This window comes from Pungitius pungitius, chromosome 17, assembly GCF_949316345.1.
Source record: "Pungitius pungitius chromosome 17, fPunPun2.1, whole genome shotgun sequence".
In the NCBI taxonomy this organism is placed as follows: Eukaryota; Metazoa; Chordata; class Actinopteri; order Perciformes; family Gasterosteidae; genus Pungitius; species Pungitius pungitius.
In genome coordinates this window covers 18,340,502-18,358,742 of record NC_084916.1, presented here as the reverse complement: position 1 = coordinate 18,358,742, position 18,241 = coordinate 18,340,502, and the positions used below count along the sequence as shown (strand labels likewise).

Here is an 18,241-nt window from a genome sequence, read left to right as displayed (position 1 = left end):
GTACTGTTTGTACGGATATCACAGTATGTTGATCCTTTGATATTAAACTGATTTTACAGTGTGAAAGTCTTTTTATAGTACTGATAACTTTAAAAAAATCTGTCCTCGGGGGCCCTGTGCCAACTTATGAACCCTCTCTGCTTATTGTTAAATAATAGTTAATAAGTGGTTTCTGTGAATCTGGATCAGAACCCTTTATATTTCCCTTTAAGAAAAACACACACACACTCGCAGGCAAACACACGTACACGTACACACGCAACACAAACAGAACATTGAATCATTGTAACGTTACATATTGTCCCCCCTCCCCTCCGTCCACGGTAATTACATTTTCTTTTCGAGGAGTCAGCGGGGACGTGAGACACGAGCATGCGCACATGCACGGTCAGTTATCACGACGGCCCATGCCCTCCGCACCCCCTTCAGCGCGTGCAAGTGTGCGCGTGTCCGCTGGTGCCCCGCCGTGTCGCTCGCGCAGACCTCCTCTTCACGCGCAGCGGGGCTCGAGTCCGTGAGTCTCCGGTGAGTCTCCGGTGGAATGTAACTTCTTCCCTCGGTTCTGTCCGTTCTGTTGCCGTGGAAACGTCCGCCCGCTTCTTCTTCTGGTGTTTGAACGTGAAGCCGCAGGCAGATCGGAGCAGGTAAACAATGCTTTACTACTGTGGAGGTACTATTACACACTGTGGAGGTACTATTACACACTGGGGAGGTACTATTACACACTGTGGAGGTACTGGTACACACTGTGGAGGTACTATTACACACAGGGGAGGTACTATTACACACTGTGGAGGTACTGGTACACACTGTGGAGGTACTATTACACACTGTGGAGGTACTGTTACACACTGTGGAGGTACTATTACACACTGTGGAGGTACTGGTACACACTGTGGAGGTACTATTACACACAGGGGAGGTACTATTACACACTGTGGAGGTACTGGTACACACTGTGGAGGTACTATTACACACTGTGGAGGTACTATTACACACTGTGGAGGTACTGGTACACACTGGAGGTACTATTACACACTGGGGAGGTACTATTACACACTGTGGAGGTACTATTACACACTGTGGAGGTACTATTACACACTGTGGAGGTACTGGTACACACTGTGGAGGTACTGTTACACACTGTGGAGGTACTATTACACACTGTGGAGGTACTGGTACACACTGTGGAGGTACTATTACACACTGTGGAGGTACTATTACACACTGTGGAGGTACTGGTACACACTGTGGAGGTACTATTACACACTGTGGAGGTACTGGTACACACTGTGGAGGTACTGGTACACAATGTGGAGGTACTATTACACACTGTGGAGGTACTGGTACACACTGTGGAGGTACTATTACAAACTTTGGGCTAATGGTACACACTGGAGTTACTTGGTACAATCTATGGAGGTAAAAGTACACACTGTATTTACATCTAATCTGCATATTAAGTAGATGTTTTGTCAACTTTTGGGATTCTCTTTGTCTATTTTTCACGTTAATTCCCAGAAGTCAAAGCGGCACCAAGAGCATGTTGTTATTTTAAAATTTCTGTGGCTGTGTAGAAATATTAACATCCTGTCATGTGATCACACGACTTAATATGGAAGTATAAAGAGCCCAATTATTTGATGGGTTCATTGTTTAATGGATCCGTTTATAGCTAAACTAATCAATGAATCAGTTCATTGTTTTAATAAACGCTGGGATACGTTTGATTAAGCACATTCAAAGGCAAGTTACATACTAAATGTCGGTTCTTTTCTTAATGTCCATGGTTTGTGTTCCAGCGCCTCATCTGATAGGCTCATCATGTCACCCAGTCGGCCCCGCCCCCCCGCACTCCGCCACCCACTCCTACTCCTCCTCGTTCAAATAACCGCTTGCTCTTGGTCAGCTGACAACACAAGCGAGGCCCTTAAGGAGGTGACCTTGGCAGCAATCTTGCCTCTGACCAACACGGATTACGCGTGGGCGTGGCCTCGCGTTGCCCCCGCCCTCTTCCAGGCTGTACGGCTGGTGAACTCTGACCCTTGGCTGCTGCCGGGCCTGAAGCTCCAGCTGGTTCATGGCAGCTCGGAGAACCAGGACGGCTTTTGCTCGGACTCCATGGCGCCGCTGGTGGCGGTAGACCTGAAGGTGTCCCACGACCCGTGGGCCTTCGTGGGCCCAGGCTGCGACTACTCGTCCTCGCCCGTCGCCCGCTTCACCACCCACTGGGAGGTTCCCATGGTGACTGCCGGCGCCCGCGCCGTGGGCTTTGAGCGCTACGCGGCAGTCACCAACACAGGACCCACCCACCGGAAGCTGGGCGAGTTCGGCGCTCGGATCCAAGAGGAAATGGGCTGGCGGCACCACGCCATGCTCGTATTCAGCGACAACAAAGACGCAAACGACGACCGGTCGTGCTTCTTTGCCGTGGAGGGCCTGTACGCGCAGCTGGGCCAACGCAACGTGAGCATTCACGAGCACGCGCTGCAGGGCGACCACCTCGACTACAAGGAGGAGGTGCAGCACATCCGCGACAACGGCCGGGGTGCGTTCCCTGTCTCCTTCTTTTATTTCCTGAGTCCTTTCCTCCGTCTTTGGCTCCTTCTCTTATTGCCTTTGTCCTTCCCAGTGCCCTTGGTTCCTTCTTTTGTGTCCTCTGTGCTTCCCTAAGTAAAATGACATCATTCCAAATCTGACTGAAAAAAACTATTACTTCAAATAATGGGTAGTAGTAGTAGTAGTAGTACTAGTACTTATTCTGCGGAGATATATTCATGTTACCAAATATATGATTGATTAATTGATTTAATGACTGTACGACCCGCTAGTAGGTCGGCCTTTTATAATATATCATTCATTAACAAACTGATGAACTGAATCATCATGTAAATACTCATTAGTTTACACATTGTGGAGGTACTAGTACAAACCATTGAGGTACTAGTACATGCCATGGAAGTACACACAGTGTGTACTAGTCAGAGGTGGGAACAAGTCACTGTTATGCAAGTCACAAGCAAGTCTCAAGTCATTGCCCTCGAGTCCCGAGTCAAGTCGAGTCAAAGACGAAGCAAGTCCCAAGTCGAGTCACAAGTCAAAGCCAACATGTCTCAAGTCGAGTCACAAGTCGTACCATTTTATTTTTCAATTCGAGTCCTCTTATTATAGTGGGGACGGGGAACCATGGGTGATGGTGCGCTGCCTCACAGACCTAGACTACGAAGGGAAGGGTAATGGTGGATGGACTGTGACTGTGTTATAGTACTGTAAGGCTCACCCCAATGCTGCAGCGTAAATAAGGAGGCGATGACTGGCTTGCAACTCCGGTGCATTTATTTATATAAAACAACTCAACTTCGGTCACTGTTGGCCGTCACCACGCCGAACGAACACTTCCGCATACACGGCCCCCCAAAACTCGGGTTGTCTCGCGTAACTACAGCTGGTAACGTAGCATAACGTGAACACATGCAACATCTGCATAACTGATTAACTAATAACTTTAACTCAGCTCATTACAGTACTTTAAAACGGACGTTGACATAATGTTGGCGAGGATTTCCATCGGAGTCTGAATCCGGGTTCAAAAATCCAGATTTTTGTAACCATGAACGAGCTGTCTCGTTGATACGGTCAAATGGACTGCAGTGATTGGATGTCGTGCAGGCAGCGCGTGGTCTCTACATACAGGTGGCGCACATTTTTTTGACAGATGCAGATAAACAGAGCGGCGCGGCCGTGTGAAAATGTTTTCCCCCAGTTTTCATGGGAAGTAGCAAGTCTTCTCGAGTCAAAAGGCTCGAGTCCAAGTCAAGTCACGAGTCATCGGTGTTCAAGTCCAAGTCGAGTTGCAAGTCTTTGTACGTTTTGTCGAGTCGAGTCTCAAGTCATCAAATTCATGACTCGAGTCTGACTCGAGTCTAAGTCACATGACTCGAGTCCACACTTCTGGTACTAGTACAGAGCATTGAGGTACTAGTACACGCCATGGAAGTACACACAGTGTGTACTAGTACAGAGCATTGAGGTACTAGTACACACAGTGTGTACTGCATGCAATTTTTCAAAATAAAATATTTCTCCCTTGTTATTCTGCGACCCAGTAGCAAGTGGTTGGGGACCCCTGCTATAGATGAGTAACAGATGTGTTATAGGTGTAGTAACAAACATTTAATAGATTGAGTAACAGGTGTGTGATCGACGTAGTAACAGATTTACATGTAGAGTACAAAGGGGAACACGTCACACCCATATGTGGATGTGTTATAGATGGATTAACTGACAGTCCTGCTTTCTTCTTCAGTTGTGTACCTCTGTTGCTCCTGGGACATTCTCAGGAATCTCATGGTCCAGTTCTGGAAGGACGGGGTGGAGTTGGAGCACTACATCTTCTTCTTCATTGATCTTTTTGCTGAGGGTCTGGGGGGGCAGGGGCCTGTCCGGCCTTGGTTCAGAGGAGACTCGAACGACTTCGCTGCCCGCCGAGCTTTCAGGGTGACCCTCTAATGCTGTTGTTGGTTTTTGATTGTAAAATAACGTGGACTATTGATTTTTTTGTGTTACTGTTCATGTCTGTCCTTCTTTCTGTCTTCTGTCTCTCTACCTGTCTCTCTCTCTACCTGTTTATCTGACAGAGTGTGAAGGTGATAACCTACCGGAAGCCTCAGAATCCAGAATATCTTCAGTTTGTTGAGACTCTAAAGAACGATGCAAAGAAACTATTCAACTACACTATTAAAGACTCTCTGGTAGTTAAAAAGACATCATATACAGTATATGCATAACCCTCTTTAAAAGGTCTATCAATATAAAGCGATGTCTCTCTCTCTCTGACAGTATAACCTGATCGCTGCAGGGTTCCATGATGGAGTAATGATGTACTCTCAGGCCCTGAATGAGACCCTCAGTGAACAGAGAACAGGACCAGAGCCAGGAGCGGTTCGGAGGCCCCGAGGAGATCTGGTGACCAAGAGGATGTGGAACAGAACCTTCTCTGGTGAGAAAAGAACGGTTTGTTCTCTTCCTCCTCCTTTCTCAGGCATCTGATGTACATTGTTATTTCTATCTGAGTCACATGGGACATGCCGCTCGGTGATCAACAAATCAAAGTGCATAGCCAGAAGAGGACAGCCCGGAATCTTCCTGATCCCACACAAACCCCCCAGCCCCCACCCTGCTATGATTAAGTTCATTAGTCATGTAGGAGCCGCATTTAGGTTTATGTCCATATATTTATCAGCGTTAAAAGCAAAGTGTGCCCCCTACAGGTGAGGCGGACGCTCCTGTTAGTTGGTAGAATGGCGCATTCAGCAGATACGTCTCTGACCTCGGCCTCAGCCCTGTGACTGGCATCAGGCATCCAATCAATTGCAACTTATCTTTCTTTTATGTTTTTCATTACAATAAATAACAAGCAAGTAAACAACAAATTGCTCCTGGTTTTCTGTTTGGAGGCAGGGCTGCAAACCGGACCCCATCCCCCTGCCTGGTTAAAACTATCAGGAATAAATAAGGGCCAAAGGAAGGGCACGAGTTTTAGCCGCAACAAGTCATATTAAGACATTGTGTTGATTTAAAGTCCTGGGATGGTTCACATAGTGTACTCTGTGAATTCTGAACCAGGAGCACTTAGAACACGTCACAACCCGACCTTCAGACCTAGTGGTAAAGGTCTAAACCTGATATTGAAGATAATTCAGTCTCCTCGTCTCCTCCTGTTCTGGTCTCCTCGTGTGCTTTTTTCCCTCATTTCCTTTTGACCTCTTGACCTTGTGTCCTCATCTCCTCCTGTCCTCCATTGTTCCTCATTTATTTTCCTCGTCTCCTCCTGTCCTCTGATGATGAAAACATGAATACAAATGTGTTCATGTTGTGAATATATATGTAACTATACATATGTATTAGTGCAAAGTTAACGCGTAATCTATGATTATTGTGACCGACATTATAAAATATTTTAACGCAGTTAACGCAACTTTGTTAACTTCAGGTGTGCATTGACCTCTGACCCCTGAAGTTTATATGTACATACATGGTACATACATGGTACATACATGATGTATATTCAGTAGGGCTGGCAATAGATTACGAACTAATTAATCGCACATTTTTGTTGTTTTTTCAAGACTAAATGAAACAAGTAATGAGTAATCACTTTAGAAAGTGTCTATTTTAGACAATGTAGTTTGATTGTTGATGTTTTTTAAACACTAAACTGCCCCCATGTCACCATGTTGGAGGTGGAACATGTTGAACTAGTGTCTCTTCCTGTTGTCCTCGTGCACTTTGCTCTCATCTCTCCATCATTTAACGGCTGTGATTAAAGTGCCAACAATGTCCCACATTTAGCAGGACGTCTTCAAACCACTGTCTTTTAGGGACACAATGTTGTCCTCTGCAGACTGGGTGCTGCGCAGGGTAACGTTAGATGTTGGAAGTAGCCTAGCAGCTAGCTTAGCATAGCGGTGCCGCTCCCCCCCCTTTCTGTTTGATATGTGGAGGAATCCATCTGCTCAGTTCTCCTCTTTGTTATACTTCTTCTTCTTGAGCTACTGTCTCGCTCTCTTGTGTCTAACTGACTGCAGTTAGTGGCCATTTTTCCAAAACTAAACCGGAGGTTGACCACGAAGTACAATCTTCTTTGCAGGAACTGGACTCACTTTTTCATCGGTCTCAGTGGGCTCCTTTCACTCCTCCCTCAGATCTCCTCCACACCCCCAGCTGACAAATCAGCCATATCTAGCTTCACTATTCATTGTGCAGGAAACAGGTTTGTTTCCTGCAGCAGGAAATAAATATCAACATCCTGACATCATCAGGGTCAAAGCAGCGACGAATCAGCAAAAGAACAAATGCAACAGAAAGAAAAAGCAGTGACACATGACAATAAATGTATGTACATGGATCTAAGTACATATAATCCATCCCATTCCATTCCATGTCATTTAGCTGACGCTTTTATCCAAAGTGACTTACAATAAGTGAGTCTGAAGAGGTGTGTCTTTAGTGTGAAGATGTGAAGGCTCTCTGTGGTCCTGATGTCATCACAGAGCTCCTTCCACCATCTAGGAGCAGGACAGCAAAGAGTGGACATCTAGTCCAGTGTTTTGCTCTCAGTGAGGAACAAGCAGCTTGATGTTGGGATGGAGGTTCCACCAGGTCCTGGATGGAGACTGGACCCCATCCATTCACAGCATGCTACCAGAGCACCAGGGATTTTAACTGGATGAGGCAGCCACTGGTAACCAGTGAAGAGAGGAGGAGTGGAGCAGTGTGGGAGAACTTAGGGAGGTTGAAGACCAGTTATTTCAAATTCAACAAATTGGTCCATGCATTGTTCTTCTAATGGACACAGGAAGACGTATGAGCGGGTTGTGTGTTCTAGGAGTGATGGGTCCGGTGGAGATGGACGAGTTTGGGGACAGACAGATGGACTTTGCTGTGTGGGACACCATCGACGTGGAGTCTGGCGAGTTCCAGGTAAAACACTTAAGTCACAATGTCGTCGCCATGAGACTACAGCGTCGTCACTTATTTATTACCTGTGTGTGTGTGTGTGTGTGTGTGTGTCACCAGGTCGTGTGCGTGTACAACAGTAGCATGAAACAGCTGATCATGCAAGGTGGGTGGTTCTTCCAGTGGCCAGGTGGCTCTCCACCTCCAGATGTCCCCAAGTGTGGCTTCAAAAATGACAAACCAGGCTGCCTCGCACGTACGGACACACACTTATAAACGTATAAATATACATATACAGTATATACATATATACACGCTCCGTGCCTGTCAATGATCCCTGTTACAATGAAAAAAACGTCCTTTGAAGACTGAAAGACCTTCAGGTTCAGGCAGGTTCTGGGAACCAGGGTTACACGTTTTCTACATCTTTGCAATTTGCTACATTTTATTTCATAAACTTAGCTTGCTTATATTTTAATGTCTGATTTTGTGTATGGACCTAGTTATTTCAAAGAATTATTATTATTATCCTATAATCACTTTTTTTCCTTTTGGGGGGCTTTATCATATCCCAAAGGTTCATGTGCGTATCAAGTCTGGTGAAAGGTTTTATATTTTAAGGGTCTCGCATTTGGTTCAAAGGAAATGTCTCCATAGTGCCTCTTAGAAATGTTCTTGCCCATGTTTGCCCGATCTGTCCGCTTGGGTATGCTTTACAAAAAAGTCTGTAATGCATTTAAAATGAAACTAATTTGACTTCTAAACGCAGAGTCCAATTCTCACAAGTTTCTCTGGATCATTATTGGTTCAATGTCATATAAAGCTTGTTGATATCTCATTTTGTTTAGAAGATATGGACCAATGTACTTCTAAGGGGTGTGGCTTAATATGTCAAGTTGCAGCCATGGCGACGCACTCTTCGCCATGAAGAGGTTTTTGAGGGCTTAAAATATATTAGAAGTTTGTGAAAATCTGTTGGTAGTGTAAGTGTGACAGTGGCACATCGGGAGGACCCTTCCATCGCTGCTTGAATGGTTAATTCTTGTTCTGTTGCTTTATGTTTTGATGGCTTTAATGGTTTTATGTGGAGCACTTTGAATTGCCTTAAAAATGTGCTATACATATAAACCTGCATTGCCTTATGAATAGAAAACCCGGACCGTTGCATCGTGGTCATAGTGTTTTGACAGTATATTTTTGACAAATAAATAAATATAAACACTTATTGACGTTAACACCCCAATAAACACTCTTTCTGTCCATCCTGATGTCTCTCCATCCTCTACAGGTACAGTTACCATGCATCAGATGGTTTCCATAGTGATCTGCTTCGTCTTCGTAATCATTGTTACCGTGACTGTTTTCATCTACAGGTAAGAAACTCCCACACACGGACAACTTCACCAGAATGTCCTCCCTCCTCTAGAGTGTCCTCCCTCCTCTAGAATGTCTTCACTCACTACCTTAATGTCGTCACTTCACTAGAGTATTCTCACTTTACTAGAATGTCCTCACTTTCCCTCCCCCCACCCCCACCTATCTATTGAACAGGAAGTTGAAGCTGGAGAGCGAGCTGGCAGCTCAGCTGTGGAGAGTTTTATGGGACGACGTCCAGATGAGCGACCTGGATAAAGTCCTGAGGAGAACCTGCAGCCGCCTCACCATGTCACTGGTAACACACACACACACCAAACTGCAGCTCTTCACCATGTCACTGGTAACACACACACACACCAAACTGCAGCTCTTCACCATGTCACTGGTAACACACACACACACCAAACTGCAGCTCTTCACCATGTCACTGGTAACACACACACACACACCAAACTGCAGCTCTTCACCATGTCACTGGTAACACACACACACACCAAACTGCAGCTCTTCACCATGTCACTGGTAACACACACACACACCAAACTGCAGCTCTTCACCATGTCACTGGTAACACACACACACACCAAACTGCAGCTCTTCACCATGTCACTGGTAACACACACACACACCAAACTGCAGCTCTTCACCATGTCACTGGTAACACACACACACACCAAACTGCAGCTCTTCACCATGTCACTGGTAACACACACACACACCAAACTGCAGCTCTTCACCATGTCACTGGTAACACACACACACACCAAACTGCAGCTCTTCACCATGTCACTGGTAACAATTACTAACACACGCACAAACACTCATTTAAATGGGGTCTCTTACCTATTCATCCTGATTCTCTACAGAAAGGTTCTAACTGCGGCTCGCTGATGACGATGGAGGGGAACTTCCAGATATACACCAGAACTGGATACTACAAGGTCTGACACAATCATACCCCATCTAACTTAATCATCCTACACCACCAGACACCATCTCACACCAACTGACATTATCCGACACCCTCTGACATCATCTGACATCAACCAACAACCTCTGACACCATCTAACCATCTGACACAATGACTGATGATGTAATAAGTACTGGTTTTGTGTCCTGCAGGGAAACCTGGCAGCCATCAAGTATATCAACAAGAAACGTATTGAACTGAACAGGAAGGTCCTCTTTGAGCTAAAACATGTAAGAACTCAGTCTCTAGACCTATCACCTGACTGATCACCTGACTCATCAACCGACTCATCAACCGACTCATCAACTGACCATTTAACTGATCTACCAACTGACCTAGTGCCTGACCTGCCAACAGACAGACCAATCTACCCTCCTACCTACTAACTGGCCGTTGTGCTCTAACAGATGCGAGATGTTCAGAACGAGCACCTGACGCGCTTCATTGGTGCCTGCATTGATCCACCAAACACGTGCATCATCACAGAGTATTGCCCCAGAGGCAGCCTGCAGGTACCACCCCTAACTCTTTGCCCTTAATATCTCCTCATACCCATCTTTATATCCCTTTATACTTCCTTATGTCCCTGCTTAAATCTCTTTATACCTCCTTATACCCATATGTTATCCCTTTATACCTTCTTATATATCTTTGTCATCCCTTTGCACCTTCTTGTATCCCTTTGTTATCCCGTTACGCTTTCTTATACCCATATGTTTATATGTCATATATGTTATCCCTGTCCGCCACATTGTACCCATCTTTTAAGGGCTGATATAGCTCTTGGCTAAATATGAAATGTAATGTACCCATCAGCTCTATGTATCTTTCCAGCAGAGTAGGATCCTTCCTTCTTATATCAGATGTTGCCTCCACCTATCAGCTGTATTTATTCTTCAGCACTGTAACTTAGCAACATGAGAACACATGTCAATGCACTGTAGGTTGATGTGGTAATGTGAAGGCTTTGGGTTGTCGCAAGTTGATTGATGGATCTGAAAATGTCCAGGAAACAAAGAACTGCTTGTATGGTTGGAGTCACATCATGGATTCAGTGATAGCCGTTAGTAGAAAAGAGCTGATCAGGGATCAATCAGAACACTTGATGGAGACACAGTGTTGTGATGAACAAAATAGCGAAAGTAATGAATAAAAGTGCAATGGTATTAACCCCCTACCCCATGTAAAACCATAGGTTAAATGTAATATAAATCACTTTGGATAAAAGCGTCAGCTAAATGTAAGTAATGTAATGATTTTTTCCAATTTCTTCTTTCCATTATTTACCTTTCTCGCAAAGCCCTTTGATACTACAATCTATGGAATCTGTTTAAGTATTTAAATAATATGTCTGAATTGTAAAATGAGTACATATATACATACATACATATACAACTATATAGATACAAATATCTATATATAGATGTTATAACTATATATATTTAGAAATATAATAATATAGGTATATACCCATTATATATATATATATATATATAGAAATCAGCCCTGTTGTTCAGGAGCAAGCAGCTGTGAGTCACTTTTATCACATTACACAATCAAACAAACACAAACGTTCACTCTCTCACGTACACAGTGTAAAGAAATACACACAGATACTCAAACAGGGAGATGTAATTTGATTGAGTGAATGAGTGGCAACAAGAGGCTACATCATAATGACACAGTATGTGTGTCTGCATCTGTGTGTGTGTGTGTGTGTGTGTGTGTATGTGTGTCTCTGGGTGTGTGTGTGTGTGTGTATGTGTCTCTGTGTGTGTGTGTATGTGTGTCTCTGGGTGTGTGTGTGTGTGTGTGTGTCTCTGGGTGTGTGTGTGTGTGTCTCTGGGTGTGTGTGTGTGTGTGTGTGTGTGTGTGTGTGTGTGTGTGTGTGTGTGTGTGTGTGTGTGTGTGTGTGTGTATTCCAGGACTTGATGGAGAGCGACAGCATCACTCTGGACTGGATGTTCAGATACTCTCTCATCACTGACATCGTCAAGGTAACAGCCTTTAGTTGCAGGATGGGGGTGGAGCAACAGAGGAAATCACTCCTCTACAGCCTCTTCATCCTCTTCTTTGCAACCATTAAAACCCATTTTAGGTTGAGACTTACCACCACAACCCTTACAGTTGAAACCAGTGATATTTTTAAAACCATTAAAACTATTTAAACCAATTAATTAGAACCAGTAGTCATCCAATTCATTCAAACCATTAGCACCATTAAAGCCATGTGAACCAGCAGAGCCATTAAAGTAACTTTTAGAACCATGATGGTCATCAGCACCATTAGAGACATTAGAACCATTAGAGGGATTATATCTATTAGATTCATTACAGCAGATGCTCATAATTGACATACTCAGCATAGAGTAAACTTACCATGAGTATCATCAGAAGTGTAATGTTTTGTTGTCAGGGCATGTTGTTCCTTCACAACAGCGCCATGGTCTCCCACGGCAATCTGAAGTCCTCTAACTGTGTGGTGGACAGTCGCTTTGTGCTGAAGATTACTGATTATGGTCTGGAAAGTCTTCGGCCCTCCAGCTTCCCAGAGGACACATACGCCTACTACGCACGTATGACACTACACACACTAATACACCTGTGTGACGCACCTGAGTTAAATACAACCTCACGGTACCCCCCCCTCCCTCCCACACTGTAGGTAAACTGTGGACGGCACCGGAGCTAATGAGGACAGACTCCCCCAACCCCTGTGGGACTCAGAAAGGAGACGTTTACAGCTTTAGTATCATCCTACAGGAGGTGGCTCTGTTGAGAGGAGTCTTCTACCTGGACTCACTCACTATGACCCCGAAAGGTCAGTATGTTCATCCTCAGGGGGCAAAGACCACGGGACTCACTATGATGTTCACTGTGTTACGTTATAATGGTATATTCATTTATTTCAATGACATATTTAAGGTAATATTAGATACTAGAGGCTTACTTATTGTCAACGATGTTACTGTTCAAGTGTGTGGTTGGCAAATCCTTGAACATTAACATTATTGACAATAAAGTACTGCCTCGAGTAACTTATTGCTTTTATGATACGGTTGAAAGCGATATTAAATATAGTAGTAAGTAACTAACTGCCTTTCAGCTCAAAATAGTTGTAGCTACTAAACGTTGTGTGTCACATTTCACTAGCCAAGAGAAAATAGTCCCCGTAGTGTAGCTGTTGCTATGCAGAAAAACAGCACATCACGTTTGTTAAAGGTTTGGGAAAGATCGTACTGCCTCAAACCGGTCATTTGCACGGGGGGGGGCGGGGGGGGGTACACCCTGTGACTCACTTTCAAAATCAACCAATCAGAATGCTTGACTTCATCTACCCGCATTATACATTTTAATAATAAAGGAATAACTTTTAGTAATAGCTTTATATATTTTAATGAAAGATAAACAGATGAATAGTTTTTAATGATATATCTTTGTCCTACACTTCAGACATTGTCCAGGCTGTGGTTCATGGTGGTGCCCCCCCCCTCAGGCCCTCCCTCTGCCTCCACAGTCACAGTGAGGAGCTCGGGCTCCTGATGCAGCGCTGCTGGAGCGAAGAGCCCAACGACAGACCCGACTTCAACAGCATCAAGATGCTGCTCAGGAAGCAGCACAGGTGAGAGGGAGGAGAGAGGGAGACAGGTGAGAGGGAGACAGGTGAGAGGGAGGTGGGAGAGGGAGACAGGTGAGAGGGAGACAGGGGAGAGGGAGGGGAGAGGGAGACAGGTGAGAGGGTGGAGGGAGGGAGACAGGTGAGAGGGTGGGGGGGACAGGTGAGAGACAGGATTCATGAGAGAGGGAGGCAGGTGCAAGGAGGAGAGGTGAGCCGGTCTGTCTGTTCTCCTGCCCACCTGTCTATATGTCCACCGGTCTATATGTCCACCGGTCTATATGTCCACCTGTCTATATGTCCACCTGTCTTTATGTCCACCTGTCTATATGTCCACCTGTCTATATGTCCACCGGTCTATATGTCCACCTGTCTTTATGTCCACCTGTCTATATGTCCACCGGTCTATATGTCCACCTGTCTATATGTCCACCTGTCTATATGTCCACCTGTCTTTATGTCCACCTGTCTATATGTCCACCGGTCTATATGTCCACCTGTCTATATGTCCACCTGTCTATATGTCCACCTGTCTTTATGTCCACCTGTCTATATGTCCACCGGTCTATATGTCCACCGGTCTATATGTCCACCTGTCTATATGTCCACCTGTCTTTATGTCCACCTGTCTATATGTCCACCTGTCTATATGTCCACCGGTCTATATGTCCACCTGTCTTTATGTCCACCTGTCTATATGTCCACCGGTCTATATGTCCACCTGTCTATATGTCCACCTGTCTATATGTCCACCTGTCTTTATGTCCACCTGTCTATATGTCCACCGGTCTATATGTCCACCTGTCTATATGTCCACCTGTCTATATGTCCACCTGTCTTTATGTCCACCTGTCTATATGTCCACCTGTCTATATGTCCACCTGTCTTTATGTCCACCTGTCTATATGTCCACCGGTCTATATGTCCACCTGTCTATATGTCCACCGGTCTATATGTCCACCTGTCTTTATGTCCACCTGTCTATATGTCCACCGGTCTATATGTCCACCTGTCTATATGTCCACCTGTCTATATGTCCACCTGTCTTTATGTCCACCTGTCTATATGTCCACCGGTCTATATGTCCACCTGTCTATATGTCCACCTGTCTATATGTCCACCTGTCTATATGTCCACCGGTCTATATGTCCACCTGTCTATATGTCCACCTGTCTATATGTCCACCGGTCTATATGTCCACCTGTCTATATGTCCACCGGTCTATATGTCCACCTGTCTATATGTCCACCTGTCTATATGTCCACCTGTCTATATGTCCACCGGTCTATATGTCCACCTGTCTATATGTCCACCTGTCTATATGTCCACCTGTCTTTATGTCCACCTGTCTATATGTCCACCGGTCTATATGTCCACCTGTCTATATGCCCACCTGTCTATATGTCCACCTGTCTATATGTCCACCTGTCTATATGTCCACCTGTCTTTATGTCCACCTGTCTGTTCAGGGGTTATGGCTCAAACATCCTGGACAACCTTCTGTCTCGTATGGAGCAGTACGCCAACAACCTGGAGGAGCTGGTGGAGGAACGAACTGAAGCTTATCACGAGGAGAAACGCAAGGCTGAAGCTCTGCTCTACCAGATACTACCTCAGTAACTATAACACAGGGCTACTACATACCACCTCCAGTACATCTACTACAGTAATACTACCTCATGCTCTAAAGTAGTACTGCAGTAATACTACAGTAATTATTCATATGCTATTGTGTTTCAGCTCAGTAGCCGAGCAGTTGAAACGAGGTGAGACAGTTCAAGCTGAAGCTTTTGACTCCGTCACCATTTACTTCAGTGACATTATTGGCTTCACTGCCCTGTCGGCTGAGAGTACACCTCTGCAGGTCAGTAGAACAACACTACGGGTCAGTAGAATCAAGTGTGGTGCGAGCACACCTGGATCCAACCCATTCATTCAGAAACATTCATGAATCCATGCTGGACTGTCAGGTGGACATCTGAAGCAGAGAGAGGAGAGCGAGTTTATACTCACGTCTCTTACCTGCTACCCCTCCTTCTCCTGCTCCCTCTCTCAACCAGAGAGTGGCTGCAGTCACTGGGCCATCGGAAAAAAACTGGTCCAGCATCGGCCCGAACCCGACACTACAAAAGAACCGGGTCGGCCCGCGTCCGGTGGCTGACTAAGACTCTGGATGAGTGACGCCCCAGGATCGGGTTGAATATACTCTTCACTAGGGTTGGGTATCATTTGAATTTGAGCGATTCCGATTCTGATTCCGATTCCTTGTTTCGATTCCGGTTCCCAGCGATTCTCGATTCCGATTCTTTTAAGAGGCAGGGTCAAAAAAGTTTAGGTTTAAGATATTTTAAATGAGCTAGCTAACCAAGGGGCCAATAGTCTGACCTTCTCCATCAATGTTAATTCTATGAACTTTTGATTAACTTTACTATGAATTTCTAACAGGGCTGTTTTCAACTACAATATAAATATCAAACTATGAACTTGAATATTGTATAAACATAAATTATGAATATATTTTAACACTTTCCTCAAGAGAGCTTTATTTTTGAAACCTACTTAAACGTTACCTTGCTCCCACTGATGGGCCCTTGGAGCCAGAGGAAGAGGCAGCGGAGGACGGTCGGTGCAGCGCATCACACACGGGGCACACAGGGGGGGCCAACTCTCCCAACCTCAAACCAGGGACACTTTCGCTGACGGGGGGGTGCTAGCGGTCGACGCGGGGCGTACTAGCACAATATTTTCATTGCAGCGCCAGCCTCACTGCTCATTTTAACAGATAGGACCGCTCCGCTCGGGCCACCCGGCACCGCCGCGCGCACACACTGGTCTGACGCGTCACAACTTCACAACAACCTGGAGTTTTTTGCCGAGTTTTCGGTTTGTTTCGATAAGTGTAACCACACTTTGGACCGCCGACGCATGCTATCCATGTTCGATCGCGCTGTTATGCTAACACTTCCGGTGGACGCTTCTTCGTTGGTGTTCAGCGGTTTCTATTTCCGGTCGGCGCCGGTGGACTGAGAATCGAAACTAGGAATCGAATTTTAAACTTTTGAACGATACCGGGTAAATCGCAAAGCTAGTCCCGATTCCAATCGATTCTCGATACCCAACCCTACTCTTCATGTCACAAAAACACAATTCAAAGTTGTTATATATAAAATCAAATAAAAACTGTGCAAGTACACAGTCGGCATGTAGAAGGGGGAACTGATGGGCTAGTAGAACCTAATTTAACTACAGTACAGGTCAGAGGTCAGTGGTTTCCATGAGGACGTTATTGGTGTAGATGGCGTTCTCAGCTCACCTGCACAAATGTTAGCGATTCACAGCGAAGCTTTCATTTTCACGCATGTAAATGACAAAAACTCTTTTGTCTTTGCTGCATCCAGGTCGTGACCTTATTGAACGACCTTTACACCTGCTTTGACGCCGTCATCGACAACTTCGACGTTTACAAGGTGGAAACCATCGGTGACGCCTACATGGTGGTGTCCGGCCTGCCGGTGAGGAACGGGAAGCTTCATGGGCGGGAGGTTGCCCGCATGAGCCTCGCCCTCCTGGACAGGGTGAAGAGCTTCAGGATCAGACACCGAGCCAATCAGCAGCTCCGGCTCCGCATCGGCATCCACAGCGGTGAGTGTGTGTCTGTGAGAGTGGGACGAAACCATCAACCACAATGCTGTGAGGTACATACCGTGTGTGTGTGTGTGTGTGTGTGTGTAGGTCCAGTGTGTGCTGGTGTGGTCGGCCTGAAGATGCCCAGGTACTGTCTTTTTGGAGACACCGTCAACACAGCATCTCGCATGGAGTCCAACGGAGAAGGTAACACATACACACACACGCTTAATAAACACAAAGGGTGTAGTGTGATGATGCTGTTGCACTTGGATGATGATGTTTTGTTTGGATAAATGTGTTATGTGTTGTTGTTTTCTGATGATGTTGTTGTTAAAAGCTGTTGCTGTGATATGTTGTTGTTTAGATGATGATGTTGTTGTTGTTTTGATAATATTGTGGTGATGTTTTGTCCTCAGCTCTCAGGATTCACGTGTCCGAGGCAACGTGTGAGGTTCTAAAGGAGTTTAACTGTTTTCAGCTGGAATACAGAGGAGACATCAAGATGAAGGGGAAAGGAAGCATGAAGACCTTCTGGCTGCTAGGGGAGGAGGTAGCAAAGTAGAAGAGAGCAGAGGAGGAGACAAAATAAAGGAAAGCACAGGAGGAGTCAGTGAATGAGAAGAGAGGAGGACACTGACTGAAGGAGAGGAGAGGAGGAGGCAGAGTGAAGGAGAGGAGGAGACAGACTTAAGGAGGAGAGGATGCAGCTTGAAGGAGAGGAAAATACTAAAGGAGGCGAGAAACAATTATGAACCCCTCCCCCTCCTCTTGTTTTGGATGTTAACCTGTGACATCATCCTCTTTGTTCAGGATATGAAGGTGTTAGGGTTGAAGTTTATTGTGCTTCATTCATATCGCTTTTTCATTTGTGGGTGGAGCATCTTCTTTTAAACGCTATGTTTTTAACAGAGTTATTGTTGTGTATTTGTGTGTAAAGTGTCAAAGAAAACTTAAATAAATGTCTGTTAAAATGAATCATTTCTGTCAAATGAATTGAACGTATTGTACATCTTCTACGTTGTTCATTCCATACTCTCGAGGTTTATTCCTTATTTCCTGTGCCGATGCTAGGGTTCTTGGACAGAGGGTTTTGCATGAAAGCCCTCTCACTAAAATTAAACTCACTTCTAGTGAGTATTTTGGGCTATACAAAATAAAATTAATTTGAATTGACTCCGTCTACGTCATAAAT

The 18,241-nt window shown here is 45.2% G+C and overlaps 1 protein-coding gene across 2 annotated transcripts; it reads left to right on the top strand.

The window, feature by feature from the left end:
• Positions 1 to 295: 295 nt before the first annotated feature.
• On the top strand, positions 296 to 18,024 carry npr1a (natriuretic peptide receptor 1a). 2 transcript variants are annotated; one of them, XM_037474029.2, is made up of 21 exons: positions 296 to 644; positions 1,803 to 2,548; positions 4,307 to 4,497; positions 4,638 to 4,751; positions 4,840 to 4,999; positions 7,388 to 7,482; positions 7,579 to 7,714; positions 8,747 to 8,831; positions 9,010 to 9,130; positions 9,702 to 9,776; positions 9,959 to 10,036; positions 10,214 to 10,318; positions 11,732 to 11,803; positions 12,223 to 12,382; positions 12,472 to 12,627; positions 13,260 to 13,428; positions 14,892 to 15,038; positions 15,163 to 15,286; positions 16,821 to 17,064; positions 17,155 to 17,253; positions 17,528 to 18,024. In XM_037474029.2, the coding sequence occupies exons 1-21, from the start codon at positions 373 to 375 to the stop codon at positions 17,665 to 17,667; spliced, it is 3,489 nt and encodes a 1,162-aa protein (XP_037329926.2). In that variant the 5' UTR covers positions 296 to 372; the 3' UTR covers positions 17,668 to 18,024. The 2 variants fall into 2 exon arrangements, with proteins under 2 accessions (XP_037329926.2, XP_037329925.2); XM_037474028.2 differs by having other exon boundaries at positions 17,466 to 18,024.
• Positions 18,025 to 18,241: the final 217 nt, after the last annotated feature.

What these genes read in the sequence shown, in the direction of transcription:
- npr1a (XM_037474028.2), top strand. Translation starts at nt 373, where the DNA reads ATGCGCACATGCACGGTCAGTTATCACGACGGCCCATGCCCTCCGCAC. An exon ending in TGGAGTCTGGCGAGTTCCAG is followed by an intron (nt 7,483 to 7,578) that starts GTAAAACACTTA and finishes GTGTGTCACCAG; the next exon opens with GTCGTGTGCGTGTACAACAG. An exon ending in CAAACCAGGCTGCCTCGCAC is followed by an intron (nt 7,715 to 8,746) that starts GTACGGACACAC and finishes CATCCTCTACAG; the next exon opens with GTACAGTTACCATGCATCAG.